At 37.2% G+C, this 17986-nt stretch overlaps 1 protein-coding gene across 3 annotated transcripts in view; it reads left to right on the forward strand.

Annotated features, from left to right (window-relative positions):
• Ric1 (RIC1 partner of RAB6A GEF complex) overlaps window positions 1–17986 on the forward strand; it is an 88755-nt gene that overhangs the window by 60462 nt on the left and 10307 nt on the right. For all 3 annotated transcript variants that reach the window (XM_075973805.1, XM_075973806.1, XM_075973807.1), the window contains 8 exons: window positions 1859–2062; window positions 6914–6952; window positions 7244–7354; window positions 8514–8603; window positions 9305–9465; window positions 10389–10527; window positions 15401–15517; window positions 15973–16701. In XM_075973805.1, the coding sequence (XP_075829920.1) occupies window positions 1859–2062; window positions 6914–6952; window positions 7244–7354; window positions 8514–8603; window positions 9305–9465; window positions 10389–10527; window positions 15401–15517; window positions 15973–16701 (1590 nt within the window). The remainder of the gene's footprint in view (window positions 1–1858; window positions 2063–6913; window positions 6953–7243; window positions 7355–8513; window positions 8604–9304; window positions 9466–10388; window positions 10528–15400; window positions 15518–15972; window positions 16702–17986) is intronic.

Genomic DNA, 17986 nt, shown 5'->3' on the forward strand with positions numbered 1-17986 from the left:
GTGGTTCGTGTATTTCTATAAAATTTATGCCATAATCTGAACTTTTTCTGAACATGTTTTGAATTTTTTCATTTTATTTTTTTTTTAAAAGTGCCACAAGCAGTCCTAAAGAAGCAGTATTTATATTTAAGATAACTTGAATAATTTAATCTTTATCTGAGTAAGATTATCCAAAGTGTGTCCATTTAGATACTACTTGGAAATGTTACTAGAGACTCCACAGGATTTAAAAAACAAACAAGCAAACAAAAAACCCATAAAACATTGTAGTTGGCTGGGGGATGGCTTAGTTGGTAAAATGTTCGCTTCACTCAGTGCATGAGGCCCTAAGCTGAGCATGGCAGTGTGCGCCTGTAATTTCAGCTCTCAGCTGCAGGTTCGGTGATGGACCTGTGTCAAAACATAAGGTGGACAGTGACTGAGGAAGACTTTTACTTGACTTCCACATGTGAGCACATAATCACACACATACCACAAAAAAAAATCTGTTTTCATACATGAAATAAAGGCTTTAAAACAAAGAGTAAATTAGGACGCCAGGACTTAGGTTGTCATCACATCTGGCACAAAAATGTAGTTGTAATTTAAAAAGCAATATTCCTTATTCAGCTGTAAATTTTAAGAAAGTCTTTGAAGAAAATGTCTAAAAGCCTGCTTTGGAAAACATTGCCCCAAATAACAATATAAATATTTTGCAATACTTGTAATAAATATTTCAAAATGTAATATAAACTTTTTATGTTTATTTCTCTGAATTAATATATATTATGTGATTACATATTTTAGTATGCTACAGTTATATGCTATGAGTGCATATCTCAATAACTATTATTAATAGCTTTTTAAAAATGTTTGATATAACCAGTTACTTAAAATTTATAACACATTAAAAATTAATGTGAAAATAACCCAGATCTCAGAACTCTATACTGTAGTTGAAAATTAAGGATACCCCCCCCCCCAAAAAATAAGGATAAAGTATATTTCCTGCTCCTCCACAGGCTGGGGAGATGGCTCAGTGAGTGGGTAAATGAGGAGTGGATTTTGAATCCCCAGAACCTACATAAAAACCAGGTGGGCATGTCAGCCTGTCTGTAATCCAGCAGGGAGGAGATAGGGATGGAGATTCAAGAGCAAGCAGGCTAGTCTGCCTAGTCCAAGTAAAATTGGGTTCACCAAGAGATCTTGCTTCAGCATATAAGGTGGAGAAGAGCTCTTGAGGAAGAGACCTGAAGTCAACCTTGGATCACCACAGGAATGTACATACATGGAAACACATATACGTACACATACACACTCTTACACAAAACAAAGTACCCTTGATTACATTTTGGACTAAATGGGAAGGGTTAGGATACCACTGTCTGATTTGAATATAAGAAATCTTTCCACCTTGAGAACTCTGGCCCTCTAATTGAAAATCAGGGCATAATTAATTAAAATCAGAAGTTGTTGCATTTGTCTGAGTATCCATAGAAACTAACACAGTCAATTGTAAACAATGTGTACTTACATGTCGTTTTTCAGGTGTAGTGCTCAGAGTATCAGCATTTAGGATTGCTAATGAAAGGTACTGTTCAAACATTTGTAAGCCTGGGCATTAGCAAAACACGCTGTATGAAAATCTCATTAACACTAAAAATCACTAAAATATTGACTCTTTTCTAAATGACTCTTTTCTAAATTGACTCTTTTCTAAATATATGAGATATTATGTAGATTCTGTCATCTGAGGAAAACCAATATTGTATTATGGTACATGTTCAACAATAAAATTAAAACAACATTTTACTTAATTGTCCCTACCTAATGCTGGTATTTTTATTTGTTTTCCCTTTTGCCTTCTTTCTCTGTCTAGAGTAACCAAGAACAGGTGTTGCTTCAGGGAGAAGATCGCTTATACTTGAACTGTGGAGAAGCCTCACAAACCCAGAATTCGAAGAGTTCTTCAGCACGCACTGATCATATGCCCAGTCGGGGAAAGAACCCATTTGCAGATGGAGGTCTGGAGTCTCAGGGGTTGAGCACTTTACTTGGACATCGACATTGGCATGTTGTCCAGGTCAGTGTTCATTTACTGACTCTTTCATTGGTAATATTATCACTTGAGACCAGTTTTTAATTATTTTTATTACTGTATCTCTCTCATTGCTTTTTTTTATGTTTTTCCTTGCCTTTTTTCCTTTCCATTTGATAGGGAGTATATCCTCATCATTAATAGGATCAAGAACTAGAAGTTTATTTCTTTTCCCCTCAGTGAAGATAATTTTATTTTACTTTGAGCCTCTGTGTTGCTTAATCTAGCTCTATGAATTTGCATAGCCTAAAGAATATCCATTGCATGGAAAGTAGTGATTTGACCAGTACCCAGTAGAGCTGACTTTATATTTATAGTGTTTAATCACTTAACAGTAGACCCAAATTGCAAGCTTTTGAACATTTGAGAAACTTAATGTTCATAATTTTATTATTATTTGATGTTTTTCCAAATTATGGCTTCATCCTGACACCACATTTAAGCTAGCAGGTTCTTTTAGTTTCTGACAGGTTGATATTTGATATGGATTAATTCTGATTTTTATGCCAGTTAAGATTAATTTGGTACATTGAGTAAACTGAAATTTCTTGAAAGAAATTTGTATGCATACTTTCAAAGTCCTAAACATTTTCTTTCTTCTTTTCATACTAAAATGTATCAGAGCCTATTCTTGGATTCGTTTCTTTTAGTCAGTTTATTTTTTGGTTTTTATTTTTCCTTTTCTTTCCTTTTGCAATAGGATCTTGCTGTGTAGTTGGTCTGGAATTCACGATTCTCTTGTCTCGGCCTCCCGAATGCTGGGACCATCCACATACACCACCACACTAGCTTCTTTTAATCAATCTCTATTTCCATAATTCTTTACCTCTTCTCTGCTTATATCTTACTAGCTTTCTTCAGCTCTCATGTTATTTTCAGTTGATTTTGAATGAAGATAATTAAAAGACAGAAAAATGATCACTCTATGAAGGGTTAAAGGAGGAATAGTTCCAACAGTTGACTTATAGTGTGCACTAAAAGAAAATGTATTTAACATACATAAATAAACTCATGGAATCAAACAATGTACATACCATTTTATAATTAGTAACAATTTTTAAATATAAAACTGCATCAACTACTTCCTTGACTAAATTTTTCCACTGCTCCCTTCTCTCCTATAGCCATTTCTCTGCTATTTTCATTTCCCCATACTTTGAACTATTCATTCTACACTGACCTAGCATCAATGCCAGTTCTGCCTAGCCAGGTCTGTGTTACCAGAGAGCCAAGTAGAGCAGAGGATCAAAGAAGGTAGGTCTGGAACTAAAAAATCCATCAGGCAATAACAAAATTGAATTTCCTTCCAGCTCAAAAATTCAGTGATTCTTAGCATCCATGAAGCATTCCACTGAGTAAGCACATAGTGCTGACTCCAGAACTGCGGGCAGCAGCAGGATCCTTGGCCTCTGGTTGCCAGCTCTGCTCATGTCTGCAGACAAGCTTTCCAAGTGTGGATTTACCTAGGCCTCTTCATTTCCTCATTCATTCTGTTCTTTTAGTTTTGAATAAAGATAATATAGTTTTGGTAAAATATTTGTTAAATGATTAATTTATTTACCATAAGGGTAAACAAGTAGTTCACAAAACAAGAATGGTAAAAATGCTAAAACTTAATTCCTTATAAACTCTGATGAGAAAATGAGGGAAAAACAACAACAACAAAAAAACCTTTTAAAAACTAATATAAATAAAAATGTCACCGTTGTGCTCCCAAGACATTTTAGAATTTCAATTTTAAATTTCATAGAATTTTTAGAGCTGGAGGAATTTTAGAGGTCATATAGCCCGATTGGATCTGTACATGAGGAAACCAAAGCTCAGGAAGTTATTAACATGACTCACCGAGCATCACACAAAGGAGTACTGGTCAACCTGGCCTTTTGAAACAGCCTACATTAAAGTATAAAAAAATCTAATGTGCTTTAAAAAGCTAGGTACTGAATGTTGAATCATATAATTACCATGGTCCTTGTACTGAAACTTATAATTTGCCTTTGTGGCCTTTTTTTTTTTATTAGAGTTGCCTTGCTCTTTGCCTGCTAACACTGGAGCCTGGCAGTTGAATGCAGAGTGACAGTGATCTTTCTGGGTAGTGTTTATATAGTGCTAATGCTTTGCCTTCTAAGCTTCTTAGCCACCCATGTGGACTCCTTGGAGAAACTAGGGGCATGGTTTCATTCCCCTTCCCACTTATCCTCTCTTGTAGGATAAGAATACATTCTCCGTTAAAGTTGATTTGTTTGTATGATTTCTACTTTGTGTGTTTACTATATAATTTAGAGTTCATCAAATAAGCTCCAGCTGATTCTGTGCTTTCTGTTCATTGTCTGGAATACTAAACTATTTTTATTTTTGTTTTGTACAACTTAACTTCCAGATTAGAAGGTTCTCTAACCAAACCCAATGCATACACACGTTAGAAGCGAAGGTAGTAGCTGACAGAATAGACCGTGACTTTTTCGGTTTTTTTTTTTAATTTAGTTTTCTAAGTTACAAATTTATAAAGTACTGGAACACAATGTGAAATTAAAAAGCAAAAGCCTTTTAGTTGTGGCTGTGTTCCTTCTAATGTTGAGTGTTTTGTATAATGTAAACTTTGGTCTCTAAGGTCTTTATTAGTGTTCTAAGGATATTGATTTTATATTTAACATGGCTGTAACTATTTTGAAAGATTATCTGTCACAAAATGTGGGAAGTAAATATCAGGCACTTCATTGAGAGGTCGGTAGGTAGTGAATTATAAAGGCTATTTTGTGTATAAGTGATTTGCTCACATTCACCTAGTTTTATCAGGTGTGGAAGATGTGGGTTTGGGCGAAGATCTAATTGAATCTTTTAGTTTCACTAATTAGACAAAACTAGTCTAGGCTGGAGACAGAGTTTAGCAGGAAAAAAGGAAAGCAGTTAGTTTCCATTTAGGAGAGACTGGAAAACCCTGTGATAAGAATAATGAGATACTCCGATCTGTACCTTAGCACCATCTCCCAGTGATGTGGCATGACTCCTGTGCCCTAGCTTTATGACTCAAGTGTGTTTAATGTTATTAGCTGCCTATTCTGTCCACTGTTTCTATACGCAGCATTAAGTGTACAAGACAAAGTTCACATGGCACATAGATCAAACAAGGTGACACCAGGAAAAAAATGTATACTTTGTTCTAGTCATAAAATATTCAGACAAAATTAAAAAGCCTATTAATTTCAACTTATATTTGAGTTATGAAAATACATCATTTGTAATTTGTAGTATGTCATAGACTTTTGAAATTTAAAAGAATAGATTTTTTTGTAGAGATATGCATTAGAATGTGATAATCTGATAAGTTTTTACTGAGCCTTTATGCTGGAATCACTTTTGCAGTGATGTGCTAGCTGACATATCACATTTCATAGGAATTAGTGAAAAAAAAAATCGAAGTTTGGGGAGTGTAGGTTTCTTTGAATTTTAGTTATTTTACCCAGTGTCATTGAGCTGCTTTCTCTGGTACGCCTGTTACGTTCTTGTGTGAGTTTGAAATCTATGAATTTAGTTGTATTTTTAGGTTGATGTCCTGGGTCGCTGCATTCTAGTGCTTTATGAGTTAACAACCTGGAGTGAAGCAGTGCTCTGGGGAGATGGCTGTTGCTTGATTCTCTTATCTTTACTCAGTCTTAAGGATTTGGTTATTTGTGGCTTTCTGATTTGGATTTGTTTTTCAATATGTATCCAGTTTCTTGAGTCAAATTAAAATAAATTTCAATAAATTGAAGCTTTTCTTATTCCAGGAACAGAAGACTCTTGCGTTGTTCAGTTTTTCTGTTAATTTACACTCCACTTCTCCAGCTGCTCAGGAAAGCTAATTCGTAGGTTAGGAGAGACAGAAGAGTCTGTAAAGTTAAACTTACTCCACCTTAATAACCCACAAAATTTTCTCTAAGTTTGAAAGTTTCACGGCACTGATAAAATGACACCATAAATGAAGGTAAAGCTAGATATTGTGGAAAACTGTATTTACACTGATGCTTGAGAAGACTTAATATCTGAATTATATAAAGATTCTTGTGGATCGATAAGGTTGAACAGCCTAAGAGAAAAATAAATAGTAACTTAAGCATGTCCATACAGGCTTGTATATGCATCTTAAGAAGCAGGATAAAAAAAATAGGTAGGGGGGCTGGAGAGATGGCTCAGCGGTTAAGAGCATTGCCTGCTCTTCTAAAGGTCCTGAGTTCAATTCCCAGCAATCACATGGTGGCTCACAACCATCTGTAATGGGGTCTGGTGCCCTCTTCTGGCCTGCAGACATACACACAGACAGAATATTGTATACATAATAAATAAATATAAAAAGAAAATAGGTAAGATAAAAATAAGCCAGTTGCCATTCTCAAGCAGCAGATTTTTGTTTGTTCTTACATTGACTGGTTTTATATGCATTGCTTTTTTAATCACCACAGTATAAAAGTAATAAAGATTTCCAGTAAAAAACAAAACCCTTGGCTCAAGCTGTCGTTGGTCTGGGGGTGGTCTGCATGGGCAGACAGAAACTATTGCCTGCAGTTTGGCTGCCATCACACACGCTTGTTGTCAGTTCGTATTGAGTTTAATAGCAGAAACAAGCAGCGCTGTGGTGGAGGGAGGAAGTGTGGTCTAAAAGCTTGAAATTATTAAGATAGAACATGTGAAATATAGGTTCATAAACAAATGCTCAATTCAAAGAGCTCTGCTACTAAAGCCACTACTTGGCACCTTAAACATTATGCAAGAAGCCGAATTTCATGCTGTGCTAAGTTAATGCTGTCAGTTGAAGTATATTTCCTAAGTCTCACCAGACTGATATGTTATTTTCTCTAGATTTCCAGCACCTATCTAGAAAGCAATTGGCCTATACGGGTGAGTTGTTATTTTGTTGGTGTTGTAGTAGCCATTCTGGGAGTTGAGCCCTTGTGGATTTCTAAGAGGGAAATTTTAGTGCTTGATCTGCTGTGTACTGCTAGTGGATTGCCGCTACACTTTGTCAAATATAGGTATCGATACTTGAGTTTTTAACTTAGCATTTTATATTTAAATCACTGAGAAAACATTTATTAGTACTTTCTTTGCCTTACATTTTATTAAGTACTTTTTGTACCTAGTAAAGTATATATATTTGTAGGAAAGAGGTTTTAATTTTTTTTTAAACAGTTTTCAGCTATTGATAAACTCGGACAGAACATCGCGGTGGCTGGCAAGTTTGGGTTTGCACATTACTCTTTACTCACCAAAAAATGGAAACTTTTTGGAAACATTACTCAGGTTAGTCTTGTTTTTTTGTTAAAAAAAAAATCTAAAAATACATTTCAAGATACAGAGCCTAAAAAAGAATAACAGATAGTGAGGCTGAAGATGTAGCTCAACTGTAAAGCACGGAGAAGTGGGGAGAGACATGACATTTGATTATTGCCAATAAGTCAGTTTTGATAAAATAGGTGATAATTTGAGATTGAGTTCAGTTGAGATTGTTGGCTTTTCTTTTTTTGACAAATGCTGGGAGATGACTTAGCCATTGTGATTTCTATATGAGCAAGGGAGTCTCAGTTCAAATCCCCACAGGTCATTTAGGTCCTGGGCGGAAATGGCAAGTTACCTGCAATGCCATCCTTGGGAGAGAGATATAAGGGATCCCTGAAACAAACAGCCTGGAAAAACCAGTCCTACAAGCCAGCTCTGGCTTTGGTTGAGAGATGCTGCCTTAAAGAATAAAGGTAGAAGAGCCATCAAAGAGGATTTCAGACATCAAACCCTGGTCCATATGCACACACACCCCAACACCCACACCCATACACATGTGCCTACATAACACTTGGGAGGCACATAGACATGAAAAGAAGAAAAAAAGATTAGTAACAATAATTGTTTAGATTAGGGTTTAATATTATCTTTAAGATTGAGTTATCAGATGTGGTGAAATGTCTACAAAGTTAGAGATCATTCTCTGTGATATGTGCATTGGTATGACAGAGGTGGCATGGAGGCTCAGAGGGATAATGAGTTAGATATTATGAGAGTCAAATGGGAAGAAATGAGGAAAAATAAAGTAGGTGGCTTTTGTGTCCCAAGCACTTTAAAGTGCTTTTATTATCAATCCAGTTTTGACACCAGTACTACCATTTGCTAAAAGATTAGGATTCAGGCACTCATCTGATGAAGAATAAAGTCGGAAGTTAAATCAAGTTGTTTTAGATGCAGGATTAATGATGTTATCTGGTATTGAGATACTGTGAATGACACAGGTATTTCTTTGTAGGAATGTTTGTTTTTTAAAGATAGAACATGGTGCATTATTAATAATGGAGAAATAAATTTAGGCAAGAGAGAATGAGTCAGAAATAATCTGAGCTTTCTAAGAGTATTTTGTTACTTTATTGAAATTTTGGGTAACATAATTAAATACATCTTAAAATTTTCTTTTAAGGAGCAAAATATGATTGTGACTGGTGGCTTAGCCTGGTGGAATGACTTTATGGTCCTTGCATGTTATAACTTAAGTGACCGTCAAGAAGAGGTAACTTATTTTTTTCTCCTCAGAAATAATAGATTTTTAATTTTGGAGCTAAGCAGTATTTAATTTCAGGTAGACAATAATCCATTAAAACCTGGACAGCATTTTATTCCAATAATTTATCATATTTTAATAGTGGAATTACTGTTTTAAGTTACTTATGTTCTTTTTTAAGGTAACAATTTGAATTTATAAGATAACCTTTTATATCATAGCATCCAAAGGCTGAGACAGAAGGATTATGAGCTCAAGTCTATTCTGAGATAAATATCCTATCTCAAAAAATAAATAAACCTAAAAAGGATAACCTTTTAGCAAGTAGGTAATCTATAAAGATTGGTAATAAAACATTATAAAAGCAAAAAATATATAAGAATGACTGTTCTTAAGAAGAACTTAATTAATTTATATAGTTTTGAGGAAATGATATTCTCTAGTCAGGCTTGAGTACACAGATCTGAAACATGCTTTCATAATATTACATTTACTCTTGATCACATTATCTTTGGTTATTTATAAAGAATTAGCTAGCCAAAATAAAACATTATTCATTTTTTGCCAAGTCATTAGTAATTCTTTTCACTCCTATCACTTTAAAGTGAGTTGGTGCTGGGAGGTGATCTGTAGATGAAAGTATGACTAATACCACACATTCTTGGTAACTATTGTTACATATATGTCTGTCTATAACTCCCCTCCTCCAGCTCAGAATCTACCTGCGAACATCAAATCTGGACAATGCCTTTGCTCATGTCACCAAAGCACCAGTGGAAACATTACTGCTTAGTGTCTTCCGAGACATGGTGGTAGTGTTTAGAGCAGACTGTTCAATATGCCTTTACAGTATTGAAAAAAAATTCGATGGGTAAGTTTTATCATGGCATGAGTCACTTTTGTTCCTGTTTATGTTTCCTCTATTATGTTTTCTAAAAACCTTTCTCCATCCTCCTATGTTGTTTCATTGTAAAGAGTTTTGGTTGTATTTATGTAGAGAGTGAAGAAAAAAGTACCTGTACTAAATGCTTGAGCTTGTCTTCCTGTGTTATTGGCCAGGGTTGGGGTGGGCATATACTTTGAGCTGAGATAAATCTTAGATACGTTTTTCCCAATTTATTAGTAATTAGTATAGTAATAACTATTCTTCTTTTCAGACACTTGGAGAAAGTTAAGGAAACATCCTTAGAAAGCCGTAGATGTTGTTGTCTGCAGCACCAAAGCTGAAATCCTGCTTTATTTCCTGTAGTCTGATATTAAGATACAGCATGGAGGCCAGACCTCTTGGGTTTTGGGTTTGTTTTTTTTTTTTTTTTGGTGTTTTGTTTTGTTCTTAGAAGTATACTTGTTTAATAAGGACATGAATCATGTATTTGCTGAAGTACTGTGATAGATTAGTAATGCAAAGATAAAAAACGAAGACATTACTATTTCAGTAGTTAAACTTCTATCATTTCACAACCAAGTAGTTGTCCCTGTTCCCCTCAACCGCAACTCCCAAGGTATTTCTATTCATATAATTTCCCTGCTGTTGGTTTTCAGGGCTCTATTTGTGTTGTAGTTTTGTTTTTCCTGCTTTCCAGTGCTTTACTGCCTTTTTTGTCTTATTCCTGTATATGTTCCTTGGCTTTCTCAACTTTAATAATCCTGACGGAAGAATATTTAGGGAAGAGAGGACAATGGGGAGAAGACATTTGGGTCTGCTGTAGACATAAAGTATGTGTGTGTGTAGCAGCTGAAAGGAGGAAAAAAGTATATGAACTTTGTTGAACTATGAACTTTCTTTTTTTCCAGCTCGAATACCTCGGCTAGTGTGGAGGTTCTTCAGGAGGTTTCAATGTCACGGTACATTCCTCACCCTTTCCTGGTAGTGTCTGTCACACTGACGTCAGTGAGTACAGAGAACGGAATCACCTTGAAAATGCCACAGCAGGTACCAGTGCGTTTCGGTCTTCAGTGTTAGGTCTGTTTATTTGTTCAGCAGACTCATGGTCAGTGTCTACACTTCGGTCTTCAGTGTTAGGTCTGTTTATTTGTTCAGCAGATTCATGGTCAGTGTCTACAATGTACCTTGCGTGAAGATGCTGAGTCTTAGTGGCAAGCCAAACAGACCAGTTTCTGGTCAACATTAAACAAGTAATTACACATATATGAACTACTCTGAAGTTGTAGAAATATACTAGAAATCTGATATAATAAATCTGTATAATCAGTCGGAGGGGTTTTACAGTGTCAGTGGCTTGAGCACAGGAAGGGAAGGGGAGATGGAAAGAAGTAAAATGAATTTTGGATGTGGAGAACTCATTGCTTTTAGGAGGGAGACAAAATAGATCCCATAGTTGGTGGGTGTAGGAACCAGGTATACAGTGGTGCTGCCAACACCTGGGGTGCAATCATTAACTATTCCAGGACTACTTCTGCTACCGCAGCAGTCTCACCTGTTATCAAAGGGAAATTCTTTTTATTTTTTTCAATGATTTATTTAACTTTATATGCATTGATGTGAAGGTGTCAGTTCCCCAGTTGTGAACTGCCTATGGGTGCTGGGAATTGAATCCAGGTCCTCTGGAAGACCAGCCAGTACTCCTAACCCCTGAACCATCTCTGCAGCCCTGGGAAATTCTTAATATGTAGATTTGTCATCTCTTATCTACTCAATCCATCTTTTTCTTCTAACTTAGGTACTTACATTAAGCTTTAGCATTCTCATAAAATTATGGAGAGTTTAGCTGCTGTATTAGAGAGCCTCTTTCCACTGTAGTTAAAATTGTTATCAGCCATTATAAGAATTCTCATTGGGAATAGCCTACTTATTTCTCTATTATGTGGAATAACAAATAATAAAAACAACTGTCTACATGAGAACCTCTAAAATAGTTGCAAATCATTGTCATTCTCTTCTCTCCTTATACATCTCTTTGAAACATTACATCTGCATGCCAATTAGTCCCACATCCATATCACCAACTATGTCATACTTATTCTTTATTAACTGTTCTGGTCTCCCTCTTGAACTTAATAAGTTGCTTTCTTCCTTACAACACAGCTGCCATTCCTTCTGTAAGCTCTATCATAGTAACCAGCTAGTCCTGTTTCACACAATTCCCACTAAGATTTTTGGAAAATGTAAGAATTAAAGAGACCATTTTATGTCTCAAGAAACTAACTGATTCAGCAGTGATCATTATTAGATGAAACTTTACCTCAAACCCAAGCCTTAGACACCAATGTATCATTAAAAGTTGGGAAGAAACATGTTGTGTGCTTCCTAAAGCAGTACGATAGGAAGTTCATATGAAAACTTTTCACCAAAAACATTGAACCTAATTAAATTGTCTAGAATCATCTTCCAGTCTTAGAAATGATAAAGAATTAGCAAAGTTATACCGCGCAGAAGAAGGCTATCAGTTCATATTAGCTGTAAATGAGTCACCCAGTGCAGTGCATTTATGAAGAAAGTATGACTTTTGCCGTCTCGGGTGTTTTTGTTTTTTTTTTTTTTCCTTTTCCTGTTGGGCTTATGGTTCTAGCAGATTTGAGTCTCTGGTGAAGTTAAAAAGCCACCGAACAGCAGCTGAGAGCTTACATCTTGGTGTACAAGCAAAGAAGAGAGAGAGAGAGAGAGAGAGAGAGAGAGAGAGAGAGAGAGAGAGAGAGAGAGAGAGAGAGAACAAGAGCTAGTTCCAGGACAAGAACCAAAAGCTACAGAGAAACCCTGTCTCGAAAAATCAAAAAAAAAAAAAAGAAAAAAAAAGAGAGAGAGAGAGAATGAATGAATGAATGAATGAATACTGGGAATAAATACCTTTTAATATCAGAATAGTTTTTGCTTTAAAATACCTTAACAAATTTAGAAAGAAAAGACTTTGTTTTTTGTTTTGTTTTTTTTTTTTAATGGTTTATTCAACCACTTTATTTTATGTGCATTGGTGTGTATGTGTCAGATTCCCCTGCAACTGGATCTTCAGACAGTTGTGAGCTGCCATGTGGGTGCTGGGAACTCAGGACCTCTGGAAGAGCAGTCAGTGCCCTTAACCACTGAGCCATATCTCCAGCCCCAGGAAAAGACTTTGTATAAGCCAGATATAGTGGTGATCAAGTGTCATTAGTAAGGGGTACAACAATTTAAGAGGACTTCACAAAGAAATGTTTATCTTAGTAAAGAGCAAATTAAAATGTTGAAATGTAATAAGAGTTAGCCTGAGGTCACAGCACAAAAACAAGTCTTGCTTTATTAATCCCCATCTTTAAAAACAAATGATGAGACTGATTAGTAGTCAGGTGCCTCTCAGGAGAGTGTAAGGTCCCTGTTAAAACCACAAACTCCTGGATGGAGAGATGGCTCAGCTAGGCTCACAACCAAAAAACTCCATAGACTCCCATGCAGGATTGTCTGCTAGGAAGCTTCTAGGGCAAGAGGGTGTTTTGACCTTCCCACACTTAGAATTTTGAGCAGTTAGCTTGTGTTTTTCTGAGAACTCGTGAAGTTGCCTGTATTAATATAATCACTTGTAATAATGTCAATAAAAATATTAAAACTGTTTAGTAATAATAGCCACTTTTTGAAGAAAAGACACATATATTCTTCTAAAGAAGTATGTAAAAGATAGTGGTGAAATCTACTATCTTAAAATCAAATGAGGAAGTGCCAAGCAGTGGTGGCGCACGCCTTTAATCCCAGCACTTCGGAGGCAGAGACAGATGGATCTCTGAGTTCGAAAACAGCCTGGTCAGCCTGGTCTATGGAGCGAGTTTCAGGACAGGCTCCAAAGCTACAGAGAAACCCTGTCTTGGGGAGAAAAAAAAATGAGGAGCTAGATATATGGCTCAGTGGTCTAGCATTTACCTAGTGTGCACAAGGCCCGTTATGAAAATTAGTCATATTATAGTAAATTCTAGTAAGTCCTTTCAAGGTCTTCAGAAATGTTTGTGGAGCTTATCCACATGTGAACGCCCAGTCAGCCACAGTGTCTTCATTTACGTGTGCATATTTGTTGTTCTTTTCCCTGTCACTTAATTATATTTATCTATTTTCTGAGGGTGTGGCCTTTATGGTTCCCAGAGAGCTTTTAAATTCTGTTTTCAGTCTCCTTCCTGCATGTTAGTAGAAGAGTCTCATTTTTTATGATGGGCATCCAAGGTTTAACATTGCCCCCTCCCCTTCTTGCACATTCTAGGCAAGTGTGGGGCTACATCTGCAGCTTGCCCATTCATATACAACCATGAACTTTAAGTATTACAAAACTAGATTTACATAGTGCAACTGACTCTTTTCCTTTGAGTCCTAAATGGTCCTGACGGAGCCAGCAGGGATCAGCATCTGAGACAGCACACAGCAGCAGATTAGCCCTCTCTTCCCGGGTCCTCTTCAGCTTTCCAGCCTTAGTATCTTCAGCTCTGCTCAGCTGTCATACACTTTTCTATTTGGAAATCCCCCCCCCCTTTTTTTTTTATTTTCGAGACAGGGTTTCTCCATAGCTTTTTTGGTTCCTATCCTGGAACTAGCTCTTATAGACCAGGCTGGCCTCGAACTCACAGAGATCCACCTGCCTCTGCCTCCCAAGTGCTGGGATTAAAGGCGTGCGCCACCACCGTCCGGCTCTATTTGGAAATCTTGTGTTCTTTCCAGCTTAGTGGGAGTGAGTGGGGGGAAAGAAATTCATTTGCCCTTCCCTGATTTTCCTCGTCGATGTCCTCAACTTTCCAAAAGAGATTTATTATTTGTTATTATATGTTTCATGTGTGTGTGTGCATATGAGTGCAGGTGCTGGAGGAATTCAGAAGAGGGAACTGACTCCCCCGGAGCTGGACTTACAAGCCATTGAGAGCAGCCAGCGTGGTGCTGGGAATGGAACTCAGGTCCCCTGTAAGCAGGAAATATTCCTAGGCACTGGGGCTGTCACTCCAGCACCAACCTCAGTTTTTCCAATAACTCACTTAAATCTTGTGCCTTGAAGCCATCTTTGGTTCAGACATGTTTTTTCTATTTTTTTCTTTCATACCTAAGTCAACAGTAAACTCTGATCACTATTTTAGGTAAAATAGTCTTCTCCTTTACAGGTAAAAATCCTTGATTTATCTGATAGTTGGTTTACAGCAGTGTTTCGCACTCTGCTGTGTCCTTGTCTAAGCAAGGTGGTGCAGTTTACAGTAATAACTGTAGGCTCTTTACTCTGGCATTTGATAGAACATTTTTTTATTTTTTTTATGGCAATAAAAAATGGCAGACTAGTTCCTTATTCCTGAAGTCAGTATACCAATTCATCCTGACTAAACAGATATTTTTTTTTTGATGATACTTTAATTTGAGAGGCATGTGTGGTGGTTTATATTCTGCTGCCCTTTTGCTTGACTTTCCAAGTTTTCCTTGAAGATCTGTTGCCATTCAGCCAGGAGACCCTTCTCAGTTTTCCCAGTGGATCTGCCCTAACTCCATATTCATTTATATTTAATGCTTAAGTTAGAATACCAGCCCTTTTCCTGTTGTGTGTCTTCCTGACCTTCCATGTCTCTCCATATCCTTTTAAACCTTCCCTAGTGATGCCAGCTAGATTACTGAAATAACCTCTAATTTTTTGTGAGATTCTGAAGTTCTCTTAGTTTTTCCAGAATAATTCAGTTCTGCGCTCATTGGTCATTAGCCAGGGAATTTGTATTCCTACAGAGTCTAGCAGAGTGGCTGTACAGAGTGTAACCCCAGTAACTGCTGTTTGCTTGTTTAACCTTTACGTTTTACTAGGTGGCGAGGAAATGCCAAGAACATGTCTAAACATTAGTATTGATGAGTTTCTCTTCTGAAATTTCAGGCTCGTGATGCAGAGAGCATAATGCTGAATCTTGCAGGACAGCTCATCATGATGCAGAGGGATAGGTCAGGCCCTCAAATCCGGGAAAAGGACAGTAACCCTAACCAAAGGAAACTCGTGAGTAAAAGTTAAGGCATTTCCAGCCCTGTGAAGTTAGGAACTTAAGCTTTATGAGTAGAGGAATGTAAGGGCAGAGCAGTGTGTTGTAATTAGAAACTAAGAAAATATGTAAAATGTAAAATTCATCTTAAAACTGCGCTAAGAAAAGAGATAAATGAAGGGCAAGTCCTAAAATAAGAAAGTGTCTCACTTTCCAGAGGCCACTGCTTAGGTGCGTATTTGTAAATTTCATTAGAGATTGGTATTCAAGGGTTTTGTTTTTAGAGTTCAATGCATATCCTTTGAAAGATTACTGCTGTTATTATCTCTAATTCTAAATAAATATCCCTACTTAAACAACAACAACAAAAAAAACTAATTCTTAAAGTCTACAAAGCTAGTACCTATGAACTTAGAACCTACAAGTTTAATAGGAAATCCAAACCCAGCAATTCTTGTGTCTCTTCCTTCAGCTGCCATTTTGTCCTCCGGTTGTACTAGCCCAGTCGGTGGAAAATGTCTGGACTACCTGTCGAGCAAATAAGCAAAAACGTCACCTTCTGGAGGCCCTCTGGCTGAGCTGCGGTGGTGCAGGGATGAAAGTTTGGCTCCCCCTCTTTCCAAGGGATCACCGCAAGCCCCACTCTTTCTTGTCCCAGCGGATCATGCTGCCTTTCCACATCAACATTTACCCCCTGGCCGTGCTGTTTGAAGACGCATTGGTGCTTGGTGCTGTCAATGACACTTTACTCTACGATTCTTTGTATACACGGAACAGCGCTAGGGAGCAGCTGGAGGTGCTCTTCCCTTTCTGTGTTGTGGAGAGAACCTCTCAGATCTACCTCCATCATATCCTCCGTCAGCTTCTGGTCAGGAACCTTGGAGAGCAAGCACTGCTCCTGGCTCAGTCCTGTGCTGCATTACCTTACTTCCCGCACGTGCTGGAGCTCATGCTCCATGAAGTGCTGGAAGAAGAAGCTACCTCACGGGAGCCCATTCCCGACCCCCTGCTTCCCACAGTGGCGAAGTTTATCACCGAGTTCCCCCTTTTCCTTCAGACAGTCGTGCACTGTGCCAGGAAGACTGAATATGCTCTGTGGAATTACCTTTTTGCAGCAGTTGGAAACCCCAAGGACTTATTCGAGGAATGTTTGATGGCGCAGGATTTGGATACAGCTGCTTCTTACCTTATTATCTTACAGGTAATAGTTCTCCTTATAAAGGGAGAAGAAATAGTGATCTTAATTTTAGAGAGGAAGGCATGTCTTATGGTAGTGTTTATGAATTGATGGTCATATTTTCTCTACTGTGTATATATTTCATTTTGAAGAGCTGAAGCTTGCCAAATGACCACATTTCCTTATATGTTATAAAAGTAGCATTACAAAAGAATTATAGCTATTTTTCCCTAAATAAGCCTAAAACATATTGATTTCAAAATATAATTTTAAATAAGACTAAAGTATAAAGGGGTGTGTGTGCGTACACTTACACCCAGGTATATACGTGCCTTGGTGTGCATGTGAAAGTCAAAGGAATCTCTAGTATTGACCCTTGCCTTCAGCCTTGTTTGAGACAGTGTGTTCATCCTTTCATTACTACATAAGCCAGGAGAGCCGGGTTCTGTGCTTCTGCAGAGTCTCCTCTCTCCTCCCCCCATATATTTGTAGGGGCTCCATGAGACTGCAGAGGTATGTACTGCTGTGTCGGGCTTTTTGGTTTTTTTTTTGTTTTGGGTTTTTTGTTTTGTTTTTAAAGATTTATTTATTTATTGTGTATACAGTATTCTGCCTACATTCATGCTTGCAGGCCAGAAGAGGGCACCAGATCTCATTACAGACGGTTGTCAACCACCATATGGTTGCTGGGAATTGAACTCAGGACCTTTAGACAAGCAGGCAGTGCTTTTAACCACTGAGCCATCTCTCCAGCCCCTTTTTTGTTTTGTTTTGTTTTTTAACATGGATTCTGAATTCATGTTGTCAGGTTTGCATAGTAAGAAATTTACCCACTAAACTGTCTTCTCAGCTGAAATTTTCTTATATTTAATATATATGATGTGCACGTTCCATTAGAAATACTACTTTAATGTAAGAAACATTAACAGTAGGAAAAAATGGTACTTTGGACATTAGTGCATTCATTACCCACAGTAATTGATTTTTTTTTCCTTACAATGTGAAATTGCTGGAAGGATTCTGAATAACTAACACAGCATCCAGTCTTACCCTGCCTGTGGACAGCTGAGAAGGCTCAGAATTGCCACACAGATAACCTTTGTAACACATTTTTCTCAAAGTAATGAGACCCCCAAAAATGTTTTATTATATATTTGGTAAAAAGCCTAGAAACTTTGTTACTACTGTAAATCTGATGGATTTCAAAGGCTACATGAAAGTTCTTTCATTTGTACAGAAAGCTAACCATAAAGCCAGTTTGAATCTCAAACTGAAGCAAATTTCTTACCATATCATCGCTTCATGACAA

This window comes from Microtus pennsylvanicus, chromosome 5 (assembly GCF_037038515.1).
Source record: "Microtus pennsylvanicus isolate mMicPen1 chromosome 5, mMicPen1.hap1, whole genome shotgun sequence".
NCBI classification, from domain to species: Eukaryota; Metazoa; Chordata; class Mammalia; order Rodentia; family Cricetidae; genus Microtus; species Microtus pennsylvanicus.